The sequence below is a fragment of the Salvia miltiorrhiza genome, chromosome 8 (assembly GCF_028751815.1).
Source record: "Salvia miltiorrhiza cultivar Shanhuang (shh) chromosome 8, IMPLAD_Smil_shh, whole genome shotgun sequence".
NCBI lineage: Eukaryota > Viridiplantae > Streptophyta > Magnoliopsida > Lamiales > Lamiaceae > Salvia > Salvia miltiorrhiza.
In genome coordinates, this window is record NC_080394.1 from 30,548,677 (window position 1) to 30,567,034 (window position 18,358).

Sequence of the window (18,358 nt, forward strand, 5' to 3'; positions counted from 1 at the left end):
GAGTTCGCGGAAGAGAGGGAGATCAGCCACTATATCGATGCGGATATTTCTTTTTCTTTTTTTCGGTGGAAAAATATTTTTTGGTGGGCCGGAGATTTCTTCTTTTTATGTATGTAAATGTAAGGTCTGGTCTACCTTTCAAATATTTTTATGATTGCATGGAATTTAGTAGTCCCTCGGTCCCAACCGTTTTTACGAAAGCGGTCTGTATTCTTTTCTAAGTTGTCCTAATGAAAATGGTCTATTTTTTTTAGTAATAATTTTACACTATAAACAATGGATCACACACATTTTTATACATTTTTACACTATAATTTTATTCTCTTTAAATTCCGTATAAAAAAGAAGCGCACCGCTTTCGTTGGGACCGAGGAAGTATTTTATTTTAATTTTTTTTTTTGGGTAAACTCTATTTAATGCGCGGAATTTATTCAGAAAACTCATTGCAATGAATATATTTCAACAAAAGTCTACAAACATGATCACATTTTGATTTTTAGCCGCGTAAACTTACTGCTCCACTGTTAAACTACCGATGGCGTGAATTTGAAGCCCTTTTGGTGATGTCGGTTGTAATTATTAAGCATAATTAGCATTTTAGCATTAATTATATGTTTTTCGCCATTGTTTTTGCACTGTCAAAGTAATGATGGCTAACATATTAACTTAATCGATTTTTGAGCGCTTCACAGCTGATTATAACAAAACAAATTCTAATAAAAGTAATGCTATTTCGTTATAATATGGTCAGTCATAAATTAATGTTGAGAAATATTTAATTCACTTAATTTTTTTCATAAAATATATAAATATACTCTCTCTCTCTCTCTCTCTCTGTATATATATATATATATATAAAAGTTAATTTTAGTATTTTGTACACATTGTAATTTTTTATAATGTATTATTTATTAATTAAATATATATATATATATATATAATAGTAAAATAACTATTATGTTTACAAATACTAAAACTAGCTAGATCATTTGCTATTTTGAACCAATTTTTTTAAATAAATCATATTTTTTTTTCAATTTGTTTAGTGTGTGGCCGTTATACGTTGGCTAGTAGCTTTTTGTTGTTTTAATAACTAGTACATTGACCCATGTGATGCGCGACACAATATATTAATTACACTTATATATATATATATATATATATATATATATATATATATATATATATAGTGCGGTTATAGTGAGAACCACAATTATTGTGAGAACATAAGAACCAATAAAATTATTGCATCTGCTATACAAATTAATGCATCCGCTATTAAATTTAATGCATCCGAAAAAAATAATTTTTTTGCTCCCTTCAGGATTCGAACGCAGCACCTGCATCCATCCACCAAGATGATGCATCCACCATAGATCTTGATGATCGAATGGCTTAAAATGGTTCTCCGTTCTTATTTTATTAGTGGTTCTTATTTGAACCTCTATATATATATATATATATATATATATATATAGGGATATAGGGGAGGGTTAGAATAAAAACACTCTTAAGTGTATAAAATATAAATGATTTTCAGCCCTTAGATCATCAAGATCTACGGTTGATTCGTAACCCTTTTAGATGAATTCGTGGTCCTGGGTTCGAATTCCAAAGGTAGCAAAAATTTATTTTTCATAATTCGTAACCATGTTGGATGAATTCGTAACCCTGTTGGATAAAATTCGTACATTAAAAAATGTTTATATTTATATTTTAAGAAGTGTTTTTACTGTAGCCCTCCCATATATATATATATATATATATATATATATATATATATAGGGGTGGGCTAGGATGAAAACACTCTTAAGTGTATAAATTATGGATGAAATCCATCCATCCATCACTCTTAAATCAACGGACGAGATCGTGAGTTTAATAGATTGTTGATTCTTAAGGTTTATACTTGTGATTCGTAGTGATAACTACAATAAGGGTATAATTGTCACAGCACAAATTTGGCCTTCCGTTTATCAGTGTCTTTTCCGATTCTGTCGCCGATTGCTATGGTAAGATTTTATTTCAATATCTTAAATGATTTCTGATGGAATTGTGAAGATCGGATCTTTTAAATTAGGGGAAGATAAATTTGGTATACATTTACTCTCTCCCTTCAAAACTAGATCTGCGAAAATACAAAACTTTCACTCTTGCATTCACAGAGCTCTTCCATTAACGGCGCTCATCTATTCACGGCGCATAGTGAACGCGACGAACCGAGGGTTTTTGTGTGTCGTCATGGCGAAGACGAAGGGTGGTTCGGGAGGTTCGTAACTGTGGATTCTTTATGCTTAAAATTCTTTAAGATTGATGTGAAGAATTTGATTATTATGTCAAGAATCATTTAGATATATGAAAGTTCCACTTTTAGTTATTCGATTCTGGGGTTTCTTATGTGTGTGTCGAATTTGGGTTTTTTTTTTATTTGGGGGTATAGGTTTATATTGATGTAGGATTTATTTTTGCCATTGTGGTTGCGAATTGTTTTGGGGAGTAGTCGTATGGAGAAAGACAGATTGGTTGGTTGCGATTGGTTACGATTTTTTTTGGCATGTGTCGTTTTTTCCATGTTGGGTGCGATTGGTTACAAATTTTTTTAGGATGTGTCGTTTTTTCCATGTTGGGTTGCGATTATGTTACAAATAGTTCTGGGATTTGGCTTGTGGAGAAGGTCTTAATTTTTTATGAAATGTCTTTCGTTGTTAGTTCCTAGCACGTGCAAAATCTAATTTTAAATCGATAATGGCAGGAAACTTGAAGTCAAAGGGTAAAGAAAAACAAGGAGACCAACCAAATGAAGGTATCGTTTATGTTACGAATTTTATCAAATAGAATTTGTTACGAATTTTTTAAATACTGTTACGAATCTTTAAATTTTTCATACTTAATAGTTTTTCTTTGAATGTTGAACAGCGAACAAACTTAAAAGGAAAGCTCATGAAATTGGTGGTTCATCGGCTAATTTGCCTATTGTTGGAGGAATTCAGAGCGAATTACCTGCCGGTGCTGGATCACCTGTCGTCGTCGACGCGAAGGAGTTACGTAAGGTGAAAAGGAAGGCTGCATTGTTGAATTATAAACAACTTGAAGTGAAGCTTGCAGAGGATTACCCATCCCTCTTTACGAGGAGCACGCCGTGTGTGTTGTACAAGGCTGTGGGGGAGATGAGTGATCTGCAACACTTTGGCGTTGCGCAGATGGGGTTTGACGACCTTCTTGAAATACTTATAAAAGATATGCCCGGGAAACATTTCTATTGGTTGCTCGATTGCTTCAATTACAAGAGATGCGAATTGGTACTTCCTTGCGGGTCAAGAATACCAGTTACTGCAGATGATGTCCATCGAGTTTTTGGTTTTCCAAAGGGAGGGAAGTCTATGCTAAATGCAAAGAAAGAGGATAATGCAGATCTGTATGAGCAATGGAAGGCTTTTTTTCCAAATACGAATCCAAGGCTCATTAAGATCAATGAACTGAAGGATGTGATGTTGTCATGTGAGGATGGCGGCAGATGGTTCAAGATCAATTTCCTCCTAATGGTAGCTCACTGCCTCATTGAGAGCACAACAAATGGCTGTATAAATCCGAGGATCCTTGGCTGCCTAGATGATTTGAATATTGTTAGAGAATGGAATTGGTGTGAATACGCCATTGACTCGTTGATTAGGAACAAGGAGGAATGGGAGAAGGACACGACTAGTTATTATACTGGACCTACTTTGTTCTTGACGGTGAGTTTTTTTTGCTTTATTGCCCTTGTAAAAAATATTAATTTTATGTGTACTGATGTATTCGGATGTGCTTACTGTGAGATTCGTGTACTATATGGTTCGTGGTTTGCTATGTGGAGAATAGTAATTTGTTTGTTTATGTAATTGTCAGATCTTCTATGTCGATAGGGTTCGTTGGGCAAATTGCAATGTGCGCAGGGATTTCCCATTATTTAAGAATTGGAGTAGCAAAGAGCTTAGAGATAGGGAGTCGAAAGAAATTAAATCTGCTGGATTTGGCGATGGCTTGTTGATGGACCCAATTCCTATGCCTGAGGTGAAGAGATTGTCTAAATCGGAAAGGTTGGCAAAGATGGTGGAGGTTTATGTGAAGAATAGAGATGATATTCTTCATTTTATAAACTCGGTTGATGTTGCGCTACTAGAGGATGAATCTTTCAAGGCAAGTTTAGATTATGCGAGGCGGCATTTGACCCACCCCCCATGCCTACTGACCAGCTTACCCGTGGAAAGGGTTAAAATTCCACGTAGATCAACTGATGACGTTATGGGAACGCCTAAAGGGGCAACAGACCGACTCGAGGATTACTGGTATGATAACGACTTCTATTCATCATCTGATGAATTAGTTGAAAAAATCATCAGCAAAACGAGTTTGATTGCTGATATTCCTTCATTCAGCCTTGGAGTTACTCAAATGCTTAAGGATGATTCTACCAATGCAAGGATGACAGGAGACAACGATGTTGGTTCAAAGGTATTTATTTTCTATATATAGTATTTTTGTGTAATTGATTATCTATTTAATATTGTTTCTTTATATACGTAGGGCAAAGAAGCTATTGGTGTTTCCAATAATGTTGGTGAAGTTCGTGATGGAAATTCCAAGTTTGCTTCTTCGAATGTCATTGAAAATGCTGATGTAAAAAATCAAAATATTAATTTTTTAATCTATTTATTGTTTATGTATTTGATTGAATGTTTTGGGTTTTATAGTATTATCTTTGTGGTGAATTTTTCAGATTGGGTGTGACTCGGGTGGATCACTAGATGCTGATGGGCAGCTTCATGGATCAGATGAGGTAAAGTGAGGGTGTGATTTATGCCTACAAGAGCTTTAATATCTCATCTTAAGGCATGAAGTTAGTAATGCATCAACCTGCTAAGTCTAGGTTTATTTCTTAACTAATACAAAGTTTTCTGAATTTATTATGTATAGTATATGAATTTTGAAAGAATTGTAGGTAGTGTGATCATGAATTACAAACAATAATATCATTTATGCGTTGGGGTTGTTTATAGAAGATATAATTTCGACATATTTATTTTTATATGTTATATAATCCAGAATAATGTTGGGAAGCCACCGGTATCCGTGATAGCAGCAGCTAATTATGTATCGGGAGAAAGTTCGGTAAGTATATATTTTTATTATCACTTATCATTCATAGAAGTTATTAAGCATATTAGATTAATTTTCAAAGAATTGTAGGTAGTGTGATCATGGATTATTAAATATGTACTGGAGTTGTTTACAAAATATATATATTTTTTACATATTCTAGTGTATACGTTCTATAATCCAGATGAATGTTGTGAAGGCACCGGTATATGTGACTGCAGTAGCTAATTGTGAATCGGGAGAAAGACCGGTAAAAATATAATTTTACTATCAATTAAGATTTATAGAATGCTATATATTATAATTATATTTAATAAAATGCTAGATATTATAATTTACGTAGGGTGTTTTTAAAATTGAATAGGTTGGACTTGAGGTTACAGCACGCCAAGCAGATGTGGTTCCAGTCAGACGTGTGAGGACAAATATGGCAAGGACATTAAAGAATATCGAAAAGGAGAACGTGGTGTCTGAAAATCCGACGACTTTGGTAAAAAGGCTGCGTAGCGGTAGGATGTAAATTGATTCAATGTGGTTGTAATATATAAACTTTTGATTCAGGTTAAGGGTGCGTGCGTGGGTGGTGAAAATGGCAAACGACTGGTGTTGAAACCTATTCCGGAAAATGTACGTGTGTTTTTGGCTGACAATTGTGTGGAGGTAGATGTGTTTTGGTTTGAGTGAACGAGGTAGATGTGTTTTTTTGGATGACAATTGCTAGGAGATGTATGTGTTTTTTGGCTGACATTTTGTGAATGTGAGTATTTATTAAGCATGATCATATATTTGCATGTCAAATTGTCTGAAATATGAGGTGGTATTCGGTTACGAATTTGAAATATGTTCATGTGAATTGATCTGTTGGTTGCTTATATTACGTTTTTCTAACGTTGGATGACGAATCATTTGCACAAGTTTATAATTTGATTTGCAGGGAATTTCTGAATTTTACGAATGATTTTTTTGAACTGCAATATGAATTTGGATTGTAGGTTTCTAATCTTACGATTTTGTAAGTTTGTAGTACGAACCTCTTTTTAGTTTACGATTTTAAATATTATGGAGTACGAATTCAAATGAATAATGAGTAAGTTTTAAATTTTTGGCATGAATAAAAAGATAAGAAAGGTTGCATGAATGACTTAAGTTGTTGAAACTAATCCCTTTTCGAGTTGGTTTAGGATATGGTGGATCATGTGGGAATGCGTTGCAGAAGCAAGGGACTGCTTAAGAAAACAAATTATAATTTGTCCCCTTTTATGGAGAGGAGTGTGAGTACGACCAAACGTCTCAATAAGAAAGAGAAGGCTTTGGCCCTATTTGGGATGTACAACCAGAAAGAGGACAAGTAAAAAAAACTTATTCAATTTGTTTGTATAAAATTTATTTCGAATGTACATTATGTATAATGCACGTTTTTTATTATTAATTACAGTGTCGAATTGATGTTCCAGTATGATAATACAATTCTGCAACGAATGCACATGGCAACACTCTGCAGGGATAATGTTGTAGGTCCTGAAGTCATTACCGCGTGGGCGATATGCTTGAATATGAATGAGGAGTTCAGGTCGGATGCATCGCCAGCACGATTCTTTGCCTCAGTTGAAATTTGCGTAAGACACGTACCAGCTTTATTTTATACGTTAATTGAACTTGTATCTATGATCATATTATATTGAAATATATGTTGTTGGGCTTTGTGTTTGTAGTCGGAGTCTATTGTTCAACCGCCAAGTACTTGGACATACAATAGACGTCGGGATATATTTTTTAGGCTTCTAGCTAATGAACTATCAGGGCTTCAACAGATGGCTGTTTCAGACATAGATTTGGTTTGTTTTTTATGATATGCACTGGTATCATATATTGAAATCATAATAATTATATTATTAAAGTGTTCTATTTCAAAATTTGCTGCAGTTCTGCTTCCCTGTGTATAGAATAATGAATTTTTTCATGGTATGCGTCGACATAAGGAAAGAGAAGGCGTATGTTTTAGACAGTCGGAATGAGACCCCAGTACAGTGCCGAGATGAAAAATATTTGTCAACGGTCAACGACGTGGTAAAAACAATTTCGTTTGTTTGTTTTGTGACTTCATTTTTATATGGTATATTGTTTAATGTTTATGTTGTTTTCTAATGCTTATTAATTACACAGAAACAAATGCTTGGAGACTACATGGGACATTTAGGTCATGTGCACAAGAGCAACGTTGTGAAACGATCAAAAATGTTGATACCACATATCAAATGGGGGGATTCAAAGAACATAAATGACTCTGCGTATACATGATGCGACACATGGAGGCGTTTGTGGGTGAGAATCCATCTTTATGGAGTTGTGGATTAGCGCCGAAGCTAAAGAAGCAACTAAACCTCTTACGTGCGAGGTACTGTGCAGTGCTTCTTGGATGGGAGAAAAATATTGCCAAAGATGCGGTTGCGGTTGGAGCTAATGCGTACTATGACGAGGTCTTCAATAACCCCGCATTAGACATTGATGCTACTTTGCTAGGATGATGAATTCAACAAATATATGGATCTTGTTATGATGACGCATATCTACTTGCAGAGATAGACTTTATTTTTCTTTATTTTTCTTTATTGGCGAGTTGGATAATATTACGAGCATTTCGTAATTGTTGATTTCTGGATATTTGTTGGAAGTTTTGTTAAGTATCTTGCATAACTGTCTTGGTTTTATACTGAATAAACATGGTTGTTTTAATTATTGGTATGTGATTGGTTGGGGGCTTGCTTACTTATAATTCGTAATAGGTGTATGTGCAGTGTTACTTATAATACTATTACGAATCTTTGTTGAATTAGTATGTCAATTTTAAGGAATAAAATTTTTGAGAACTCAAAAGGACTATAGATCGAAGCACTACAAATAAGAACAACACAAATACATAAAAATTATAATTCATAATTAAAAAAAAATACAATAAATAATATAAGCAATGACTAAATAAAATACTATAGAAATGCACAAACTACACACGAACGTACGAATTTTTAAGCAAATTCATAAATATTTTTGTAAGAATTGGTAGAGTAAATTTAAGGAATCAAATTTGTATTCCATATTTTGTTGGAAAAACTCCAGGAGTATACGACTATAGATCGTAGCACTATAAATAAGAAGAATACAGATACTAAAAACAAACCCACTATAGAATTTATAAGCAATGACTAAATAATTTTTTGACTTCAGAATGTCAAGAAATCCAAATAAAATTCAAATCACATGGAAAATTTGAAAAATTGAAAGTCAGAATGACAATATTAATCTCTCATATATCATCCAATCACTCATTTTCGCTATCTTCCTCAACAACCTTGCCACAATTACGCGAATCATGTCGAACAAGGCGACCACATTTCTTGCACCTTCTCCTAGGTTTCTTCGCTTTCTCGGTCTCTATCTCAAATCTTGACTTGAGCCTCTTACCGCTGCCCTTCGTTTTGACAGCGTCAGGTGGGTGAATAGTAACTAAACTTGGGGGCTTGGACCCGTAAAACATCTCAAACATTTTTTTCTTCCCCGCTGCAGACGATGGCTCTGGTACATCCTTTGAATGGGTGTCTGCCCAAAGTCTCAAGTGTTCCAATAGTGAATCAGTTAAAGCCTCATCCCCTTCAGCAATACCAACACAACGGAATGCCTCAGCCATCAATGATTTATGGGGTGATTTAGTGTTGAAACAAGATAGAATGGTTGAGCTAGCAACCTTAAGCCATCTATGGACAATGTACTTGGATGGGATTTCTTTCAGCCCAATGTTACGCATTACAAAGAACATGTGCCTGCAGGGAAGCCCTGACTTGACAAAATGCTTACACGAACATGTAATGGTGTCTTCAGATATAGTAAGAACAACATTAAATACACCATTAGATCTATCATCTATAGCGTACCTATGTTGTTCTTCATCAATGTCCATAGTCTTTATGCAGCAACGGTTAACAGCCTCCACAATCTCAATCTGAACTTCTAGAAATTTTTTCCTAGTGTAGATAATTGCAGCGTGCTGTTCCAATGGAATGTCCGTCTGCAGCTGCGGCGCCGTTGTCTGATCAACCATACACAGTTGTTTGTAAGTTTGTCGTTGGGTGTCCATTGCACTTTCAAAGTGGATGTAGAACGCTGCCAGGTTCGAAGTACGATTTAAGTACTTGCGAAAAAAACTATTCTCACTTTCTGACAATGATGTGGTTCTAAACAAACCACTCATGCTTAGTTCGCGAAATACGCAGGTATCCAATATGAACGCTTCGAAAACATATCTGCAAACCATGTGTGATCTTGCAAATCATACTCATCTAACACTTGAGTCCACTTTTTCTCAAAATCGTCTGGCTCATCAAAATCTGACCACACCACCTCGTGAATCCTGCTAGTCAATTCAACATTCTCCCGCAATGATATTGGCAGCTTTTGAGCTAACTTCGTCATTATATGCCACATGCAGAATCTGTGTCGTGTGTTGGGCATAACATTTTCTACCGCAATCTTCAGAGCTGGGTCTTGATCGGTTATCAACATTTTGGGGGCGTGTCCCATGCACTCAACAAATTTTTCAAGTATCCAAGAATATGCAGTCACATCCTCCCTGTTAAGTAAACCAGCTGCAAACGTAACGCATCCACCGTGGTTGTCCTTGCCAGTAAATGGGGTAAATATCATGTCATACATGTATACAATGTACAATTAATTTTAAAAATCGTATCATATAATTCTGAATCCGAATTGTTACGCATTTTCTCTAGTTATGTTACGAATTAAGAATTCGTAACACTAATATTGTTGGATGTCAAATTTAACAACTGTTACATCCACGAATTCAGTCTGTAATGGTAACATTAAAAGTTCATAAAGGATTATCTTACAAACCTGTTTGTTGAGTATGTAGCATCGAATGACACAGCCTCACCAAAGACGGAGTAATTTCGCACACCAATGGAGTCACACCAAAATAAACTCTTCACTTTATCAAACTCATCAGTCAAGTATTCACACTTGAAACCATCGTCACAATCACGCTTACTAAGAAACCTATCCAGAAGTAGCTGTGCATCGACCCCATCAGCATGAGAGTTCATGTCATAATTCAAGTTTTTAAAGTCCTTGCTTGTACAACCTACATCATCATAACTTCCTACCAACTCTTTAAAAACACGGAATGCCCTCACAGGTCCAATGTTAGCCTTGGCACACTTCAACATAATCATCTGATGCGATTGGTCAATTTTGCGATTTTGCTTCATAAAAGGACGACATTCTTCACTTACAAGCTCATGGTTGTGCGATTCCTCAAAGCGAGTTACAACATATTTCCCGTCATCTTGTATATTGACCTTAATAGTAGCCTTACAACCGTTTCTAGTGGATGGCGTCCGACGCTTCTTGGTTTTTCGCCGGCTTGACTCTGGAACCTCTTTTTGAGACTCAGGTTTGGCACCTTCCCTTGTACAGATAAAGTATCTATACAATATTTGACCATATTTTCCTTTTTTGGCCGTGCTCTTCCGAGTTCCAAAACCTGAAGCTGCTCCATATTTTTTATAAAATTCCCATGCATCATTTATAGTCTTGAATTGTTGACCTATGTACGGCTTCTTGTTGGCTTCACAAATGGGAAGGTATGAATTGGTATCACATTCTACTTCTTCGCCTTCGTGATGCCCTGCATCTGAAAAAAGTAATAGTTGTTGGCTTTGATATGAAACAATATTAGTGAAGCAAAGCATTCTGACGCGTCAAAATTTAAATAACCAATTATTAAGTAATAGTTCACATTTCTTGTAAACTTCCTACCAATTCTATTCGTAACATAACCAAGCAAATGCGTACACATTTAATTTTTATTTCATCTCGTAACATAATACATAAAACTCTTAACATGGTTAATAAAATGCATGCAACAATACCCCACTGCCCACTAATCAAAGAGACTCGAATTAAAATTCCAAGAAAAAACGACCATAAATTGCATAATAACTAATAAAATGCATAACAATTCGTGTAACTTTGTTGTTAATTAAATTCGTAACATAACCAAAAAAATGCGTGTACAATTCATTTTCACACCTTTATGTAACATAATAAATAAAATTCATAACACGTTAATAAAATACATACAACCATACCCCACTGCATAAATAATCAAAGACTTGTAAAATCAACCAGATATTGTTAAAAATCGTCATATACGATTGTGTAACATAATTAATCAAATTCGTATAAACTACATTACAATTTAATTCGTAACATATCTAACAAAATTCGTGCAACCATCAACCACTACCAGAAACTCAACAAAATTCGTAATAAATGACGTATAATCAAAACGATCTCAACTACTGAATTCAGTAAAGAAGAGAAGGCTAATCTGTATATTGAATTTTAACGAATTGTATTACAAAATATTAGGAGTTTGAATGTGTAGTAAAATGATAGATGAATCCAGAAATCATTAAGAAACATTGATTATTAAATGTTAAATGTAAGAACTCATTACCTGGATGATCCATTAGATTATTTCTCGAAAAAGAGATATGAAATCAAGAAGGTTTGGTTTCGTTGATTATTGACGCTTGATGATACAAAAAAAATGTAAGTTTTAGGTTACAAAGGAGGCGTAATGAATTGATGATACGAATGTAAGTTTTAGGTTACAAAAAAATGTAAGTTTTAGGTTACAAAATTGATGATACGAATTGTAGACATGTTTAATGATTAATCATTAAATGGAAAGAGAAAGAGATTTGGTCACAAATACATATCTTGTTACCGAAAATACAGATTAGGTAAATTACTAGGTTGTCCTCTAATGAATTTTCGGTTGTTATTTAATATATAATTAAGCTAATTTCAAGCCATTAGATCAATCAAGATCTAATGGTCAAGATTCATCCATATTTTATACACTTAAAAGTGTTTTTATTCTAGCCCTCCTCTATATATATATATATATATATATATATATATATATATATACGTGACACAATATATCATTATATACATATACATATATATATATATAATATATATATATATGTATATAATGATAAATAATGCAGTATAGTGTTGAATAACGATACTAAAAAAGTAAGTAAAATTTTTGCTCCCTCCAGGATTCGAACCCGAATAAAAATTTTCTACATTCAGGTAAATATCAGTCATATGATACTGATGAGGACTAGAATACTCATCAGCGCTGTGCTTAGTAATCCAAGCCTATTTTACCTGGTTATGATTATTGTTATTATTATTACAGAAACTAACAGCGCAGGTACGATCGAATATCTTAGATAAAAGAGTAAGAAATCCACCTAAGCAGATGGAGTGAAGAATGATTGCACAAAGAAACCTTCCCGCGCAGCCAAGTAGCCTGCCCGTGCAGCCGCGCGGCCAAGGAACTATCCCACGCAGCCAAGATGCCCTCCCGCGCAGCCAAGGAGCTTGCCCGCGCAGCCATGCAGCCAAGGTGCCTTCCTGCGCAGCCAAGAAGGTTGCCCGCGCAGCCACGCAGCTAAGGTGCCCTCCGCGCAGCCGCGCAGCCAAGAAGCTTGCCCGTGCAACCACGCAGCCAGGATGCCTTCCCGCGCAGCTACGTATGATAGTTCAACTTCGGGAATAAGATCGTTGTACTGAGTTTTGGGCCCAATTAACTAGATGAGTGGGCTTTTAGAATTAGGGTTTGCTCACAAACTATAAATAGCACATCTATTAGAAAACTGAGGGATCAATTCATTCTAGCACACTTCACTTGTAACATGTAAAATACTCTTGAGATAGTGAAACCAACGAAGAACCTCCCGTGGACGTAGGTCTTGATGGCCGAACCACGTAAATCCGTGTGTCATTTATCGCTTTCTAATTTCTAGTTTAGGTGTTGGTGATTCCGTGCTTCACCAACTGGCGCCGTCTGTGGGAAAATCGAGCTAAGGCGTGAGATTCATTGTTTCCGGGTACTGTTCATCGAACTTTTTTTGGAAAATTGGAGATTCAGATTACTGTTCACGGAAAAAAGGGGATTACTGTTCATATGGGTTCTTCCCAAGGGGGGAATGGGTTACTGTTCATAGCTAAATTTTGATTGGGGAGCAAAAATGAGAAAAGAATATCCATCGAAAAAAAAAATCAGGAAAGATCCCCAATTCTTGGAGTCGCGCCTCTTTCTTCAAAGTTTCATCGCCGGGAAGAAACCAGACCAAGTCAGCGCAGGCTTCGATCGAGACCGCCTCCTGCTTCTGAGACTTCAACATTCGATCCTTGATTCGTCGATTCAGTGTGCAATAATGATTCGTCGGCCATGGGCAGAGGAGAAAACCCCCAATTCTCTTACTCAATGTGCATCTATCAGCAATTTCATGTGAATCTTGGTTGACCTTGTGTTCTTGTCATCTTAATTAGGGTGCCTGGTTTGCCCACTTCTGCCACGATGCCGATCTGCCGTCCTCAAAGCTCTCTCTGGTATAGAACAAACCAGCATCACTGCAGCCGTCTGGTTCGAAGCCCCATCTGGCTTGAGCGTCAATCAAGGTTGACCACCAATTCACCCAATATGGAATTCAAAACTCAAGTGGCGTTGGAAGCCAACAGTTGCCACCTTCGGCATCCCAAATGCTGGTGGCTCAGCCTCCCAACGCTGCAATCCCCATCACTGATTAATATCTGTGCCTCTCGACTAACCAAGAAGCTAAGCTATCTCTATTTTCTCGCTCTCTCAAATCAATATGGTGCTGAACTAATTTGGGATATATGAAAATCAAAGTGTCATGTGTGATTGTTCTCTTATGGGTGTTAATCTGTCTATATATTGCCTGGATTCAGTGATTATGCTCTTAAGCTCTTTCTTAATGTGTAAAATCTGATCATAGTGAAATCTGATCATTGTTGGGAGTTTAAATGAATCCTTTGTGATATTGCAACAATGATTTTGTGTTACTACGTGTTTGAATTTTAACTGAAAATTGTGGCAGATTTTGTGTTGGTCTGGATCATTTATTGACGGGTACTCTATAAGTATAGCTTTGAGAAGTAGGGAAATAATTGCTGCTTGATGAATTCAATATGCAAAAAATAGGGAAAATGATTGTTGCTTGCTGAGTCTGATCATGAAAAGATTATTTATAACAATGTCTGGACATACTAGCTAACTATTGCTAAAGTCTTCCATTGCTTACGTTTTTTGTTCGGATTCAGTGGTTGTGTATCTACAACGTTAAGTATGGGAATTGTGGGAAGCGATTAATGATGATATTTTTTAAGGGTTTACATTGTGATTAATTCCAGTTTGCGATGAATTTGATTGTGGTGGACATCCTGATTGTATATGTGTCCCCAAAGCATATGATGTACTAGTTTGAGTTAGGCTACCTTGTTGGCACCCGCGTTTGACTATCTTGATTGGTCACAAATTATAGGCAGACTAAAATATTTTGTATTTGTTAAGGGATGCATCAGATCATTTAAGTGGTCCATTAAACATATAAGGCTGCAATGAGTGATTCATTTAAGTGCTCTGATCACTCGAGACTAATTTCAATAGACTGATTCATTTTGAGATAGCCAATTCGATGAGTATGTTTTAATAGTGGGATAATTTATTCTGAAATTTTGGTCCAAAGAGGTATGTGCTAGTTTTGATCGTAAAGGAGAGATGTTGGCAGCCCTTGGGCCCACTTAATATTAGTACTTTATCAATATTTCTTTTTATTCAATCTCCTATTATGGAACTCACGATTTACTATTGTTAAGTAATTTGTTAAGACAGGTGCTGCTTTGTGGTATGAATCTCAAAGTTTATTGGGGTGATTGTCATTTCTAACAGCTGTAAAAGTCTTGCTTTGCACAGCCTGTGCTAGGAAAATATCAAAGAAGAACTGTTGCTGTGGGGATCTTGACTCAGCGCTGGAGAGGGCAGCGCAGGTGGGGGCCTTTGAGGGCAGCACAGGTGGAGTCCTCTGAAGGCCTGCGCAGGCTAGACCAACTGGAGCTGCGCAGCCCACAGGCCAAGACAGGGGAATCGGGGAATTAACAGGCAGGGTGGTAATCTTCAAAGGCAGCGCAAGGCGGAGTTCTTCGAAGGCAGCGCAGAGCGGAGTTCTTCGAAGGCCCGCGCAGGCGAGACCAACTGGAGCTGCGCAGCCCACAGGCCAAGATGGTGAGGGGATCGTGGAGTTAACAGGTGCTGAAGAGAGCCATGGCGCTTTAAATGTCCATCATCTGTTGCTGAAAACATCATACCCGACAAAGGGATTCCCGCGCTGGCGGGCAATTATTATTTCCTCGCGGCTCCGCCCTGAAGCTTCTCCTGGAGCAGAGCTGATGGGTGTAATTTACATATGAATGTCAAGTTATGGATGCTACAGTGCTGCCAAGCGAAATATCGTGGATTCTAAAACAGCGAAGACAAGACGGCCCACAAACGAAGGACGTTATGACTCAGCCCGGGAAGAAGTTTATGATCTTCAGCGCTGTATTTCGTTATTATCAGCTGCACTGAAATGGATGCTGATGTTGCTTCGGAAAGAGATCAATAATGTCGCGCGAGATCAAGACAATGCTGTTGCACTTCCACTTCCTGATCCGAGGATGCAGATATTCTTCAAGGGAAACTAGAGCCTCGAGAGGGCAGCGCAGGCGGTGGTCTCCAAGAGAAATTGGAGTATCAAGAGGGCAGCGCAGGTTCGAAGAACGCAAGTGGGCACTTCGTAAGTTCGCTACTGCGCTGATGTAGCATCGCACAAGAACATTGGGATGTCTTTTATCCAGTGATCTTATTCATGGTTTATGGTCTAAATGTTGACGTTTATGCATGATCTGTTGAGATTTCTTTGCTTATGACTTCCTGTGCCTTTGTTTGATTTTTTGCAAGGGCATGTTAATACCACTATATCGAGTACAACCTGATTGCTTAAGGGAACTATCAACTGGAAACGCCAACCGGTCATCCAAGTCGTCGATGATTTGCTCAATGTCCATCAAGTTCGTGGTTAGGGGTTCACAACTGCGCTGATTCACAGCTCGGGAACAAAGCAGGGTTCGGCACGAAGACATCTCCTCCTTCATTAAGCTGCGCAGCCAGCTCCGGTTCTCCCTCTCATCTGTTATTAAGCTGCGCAGCCAGCTCGGGTTCTCCCCTCTCGTTTGGCACCCCGATCAAGTTCAAATGATTGGCGTAGCCGCTCTGACCAAGTTCTCGGCGAAGATACAGAGGCAGCGCAGGCAGTCGATGCAAGGGCTTTGGCAGCAACTTCAGCGCAGACAAAAATCCTCACGAAGAAAGTGAAATTAGAAGGGCAGTGCAGCTGTTTTGAGTGAAGGGAAGTGCAAGTTCAAAGATACGCAGAAGAGCAGCGCAGTTGTCTTGAATGTAGGGCAGCGTGGGTCAAACCAATTGGCACGTTCAGAGTGACTCTATCAATTTAATATAGTGACGAGTAATCTGTTATTTTTATTTTGGGGTTGATGTTGTGTTCAATTTTATTAGGATTATTCATTTGGATATTGCATTTAAATTTCAATAACTGAATTTGGGATATGGCAACTATCTCTTACTTTAATTGGGTACCCAATTATCACCGGCTGATTTTGACCTATATCTTGGTGAAAAAATACTCTTACAATTGAAACAGTGAGTACTTGTTGAATGGCAGAACTCTATTGAAATTCAGGGTGTGAGGAAAGCTTAAAGTATTTGATTTTGAAGGAAATTTGATCTCGGGCACTTTGCCCCCTCGACTCATATGTTTTTCTTGAGAAAATGGATCAGGGTTGGGGTAAATGAAATATATATCTTTGTCATGAATGAGTGCACAGCTCTGTTATAAGGGCTCTCATATTTTTACTAATACTTTTACTTAAGAATTCTTACAGCACAGGATAAACATCTCTGGGGGGAAGGACTTGAACAAATATGGTGAACACCATACACATGAAAAGGTCACCCACTAACAAGGGGTGACTCAGAAAATGAGCTTTAATGGCAATTCAACCACGCTACGGAGGGGAAAGCCTTAAGTGGAATCTGGGTCTTCTCAGCGCAGTCAGGACATTTACCTCAACTACCTCTGCGCAGCTATCTCAGAGCAGCTATCTAGTTATCTCAGCTACCTCAGGGCAGCTACCTCTGCGCAGCTATCTCAGTTATCTCAGCTACCTCAGGGCAGCTACCTCTGCGCAGCTATCTCAGTTATCTCAGCTACCTCAGGGCAGCTACCTCAGCGCAGCTACCTCAGTTATCTCAGTAGTTTTCAGCGCAGAATGTTCGAGCCGTTGTCAGTTCAGAATGTCTATGCTCCGCGCAGGAATATCGTAAGCCGCGAAAGTTAGACAGGGGTGTACCATCTTGATTGTCTATGCTCCGCGCAGGAATATCGTAAGCCGCGAAAGTTAGACAGGGGTGTACCATCTTGATTGTCTATGCTCCACGCAGGAATATCGTAAGCCGCGAAAGTTAGACAGGGGTGTACCATCTTGATTGTCTATGCTCCGCGCAGGAATATCGTAAGCCGCGAAAGTTAGACAGGGGTGTACCATCTTGATTGTCTATGCTCCGCGCAGGAATATCGTAAGCCACGAAAGTTAGACAGGGGTGTACCATCTTGATTGTCTATGCTCCGTGCAGAAATATCGTAAGCCGCGAAAGTTAGACAGGGGTGTACCATCTTTGTACCATCTTAAGGGCCGCTCTGCGGGGGCGTACCATCTTGAGGGCCGCTCTGCGGGGGTGTACCATCTTTGTACCATCTTAAGGGCCGCTCTGCGGGGGAGTACCACCAATGTTTCACAAAGTCTTCTCGACGCAGCACCGCCTTTTTGTTCGGCAGCGCAGCCATGTGCCTCTCTGCTCGGCAGCGCAGCCATGTGCCTCGACGCAGTGCCGCCTCCCCGCTCGGCAGCGCAGTCAGCGCCACCTCTCTGCCCGGCAGCGCAGCCATGCGCCTCGACGCAGTGCCGCCTCTCCGCTCGGCAGCGCAGTCAGCGCTACCTCTCTGCTCGGCAGCACAGCCATGTGCCTCGACGCAGTGCCGCCTCTCCGCTCGGCAGCGCAGTCAGCGCCACCTCTCTGCTCGGCAGCGCAACTAGCGCCGCCCCGCTCCAGCACAAGTTATCTAATCCCTTTATCATCTTTAATGATGCTCGACGAATCAAAAGAAAACATTACTATCTTTTTTATCTTAGTCCACTCACAGCGCTGAAA

At 38.2% G+C, this 18,358-nt stretch overlaps 2 protein-coding genes across 2 annotated transcripts; both read right to left on the bottom strand.

Annotated features, from left to right (window-relative positions):
* Positions 1 to 8,452: 8,452 nt before the first annotated feature.
* LOC130998307 (putative protein FAR1-RELATED SEQUENCE 10) lies at positions 8,453 to 9,265 on the bottom strand. The gene has a single exon (XM_057923737.1). The coding sequence runs from the start codon at positions 9,263 to 9,265 to the stop codon at positions 8,453 to 8,455; it is 813 nt and encodes a 270-aa protein (XP_057779720.1).
* Positions 9,266 to 9,974: 709 nt separating this feature from the next.
* Positions 9,975 to 10,895, bottom strand: LOC130998308 (protein FAR1-RELATED SEQUENCE 5-like). The gene is made up of 2 exons (XM_057923738.1): positions 10,039 to 10,895; positions 9,975 to 9,993 (listed from the first exon to the last, which is right to left on the bottom strand). Exons 1-2 carry the CDS (start codon positions 10,893 to 10,895, stop codon positions 9,975 to 9,977), a joined length of 876 nt encoding a protein of 291 aa, XP_057779721.1.
* Between the last annotated feature and the right edge of the window lie 7,463 nt (positions 10,896 to 18,358).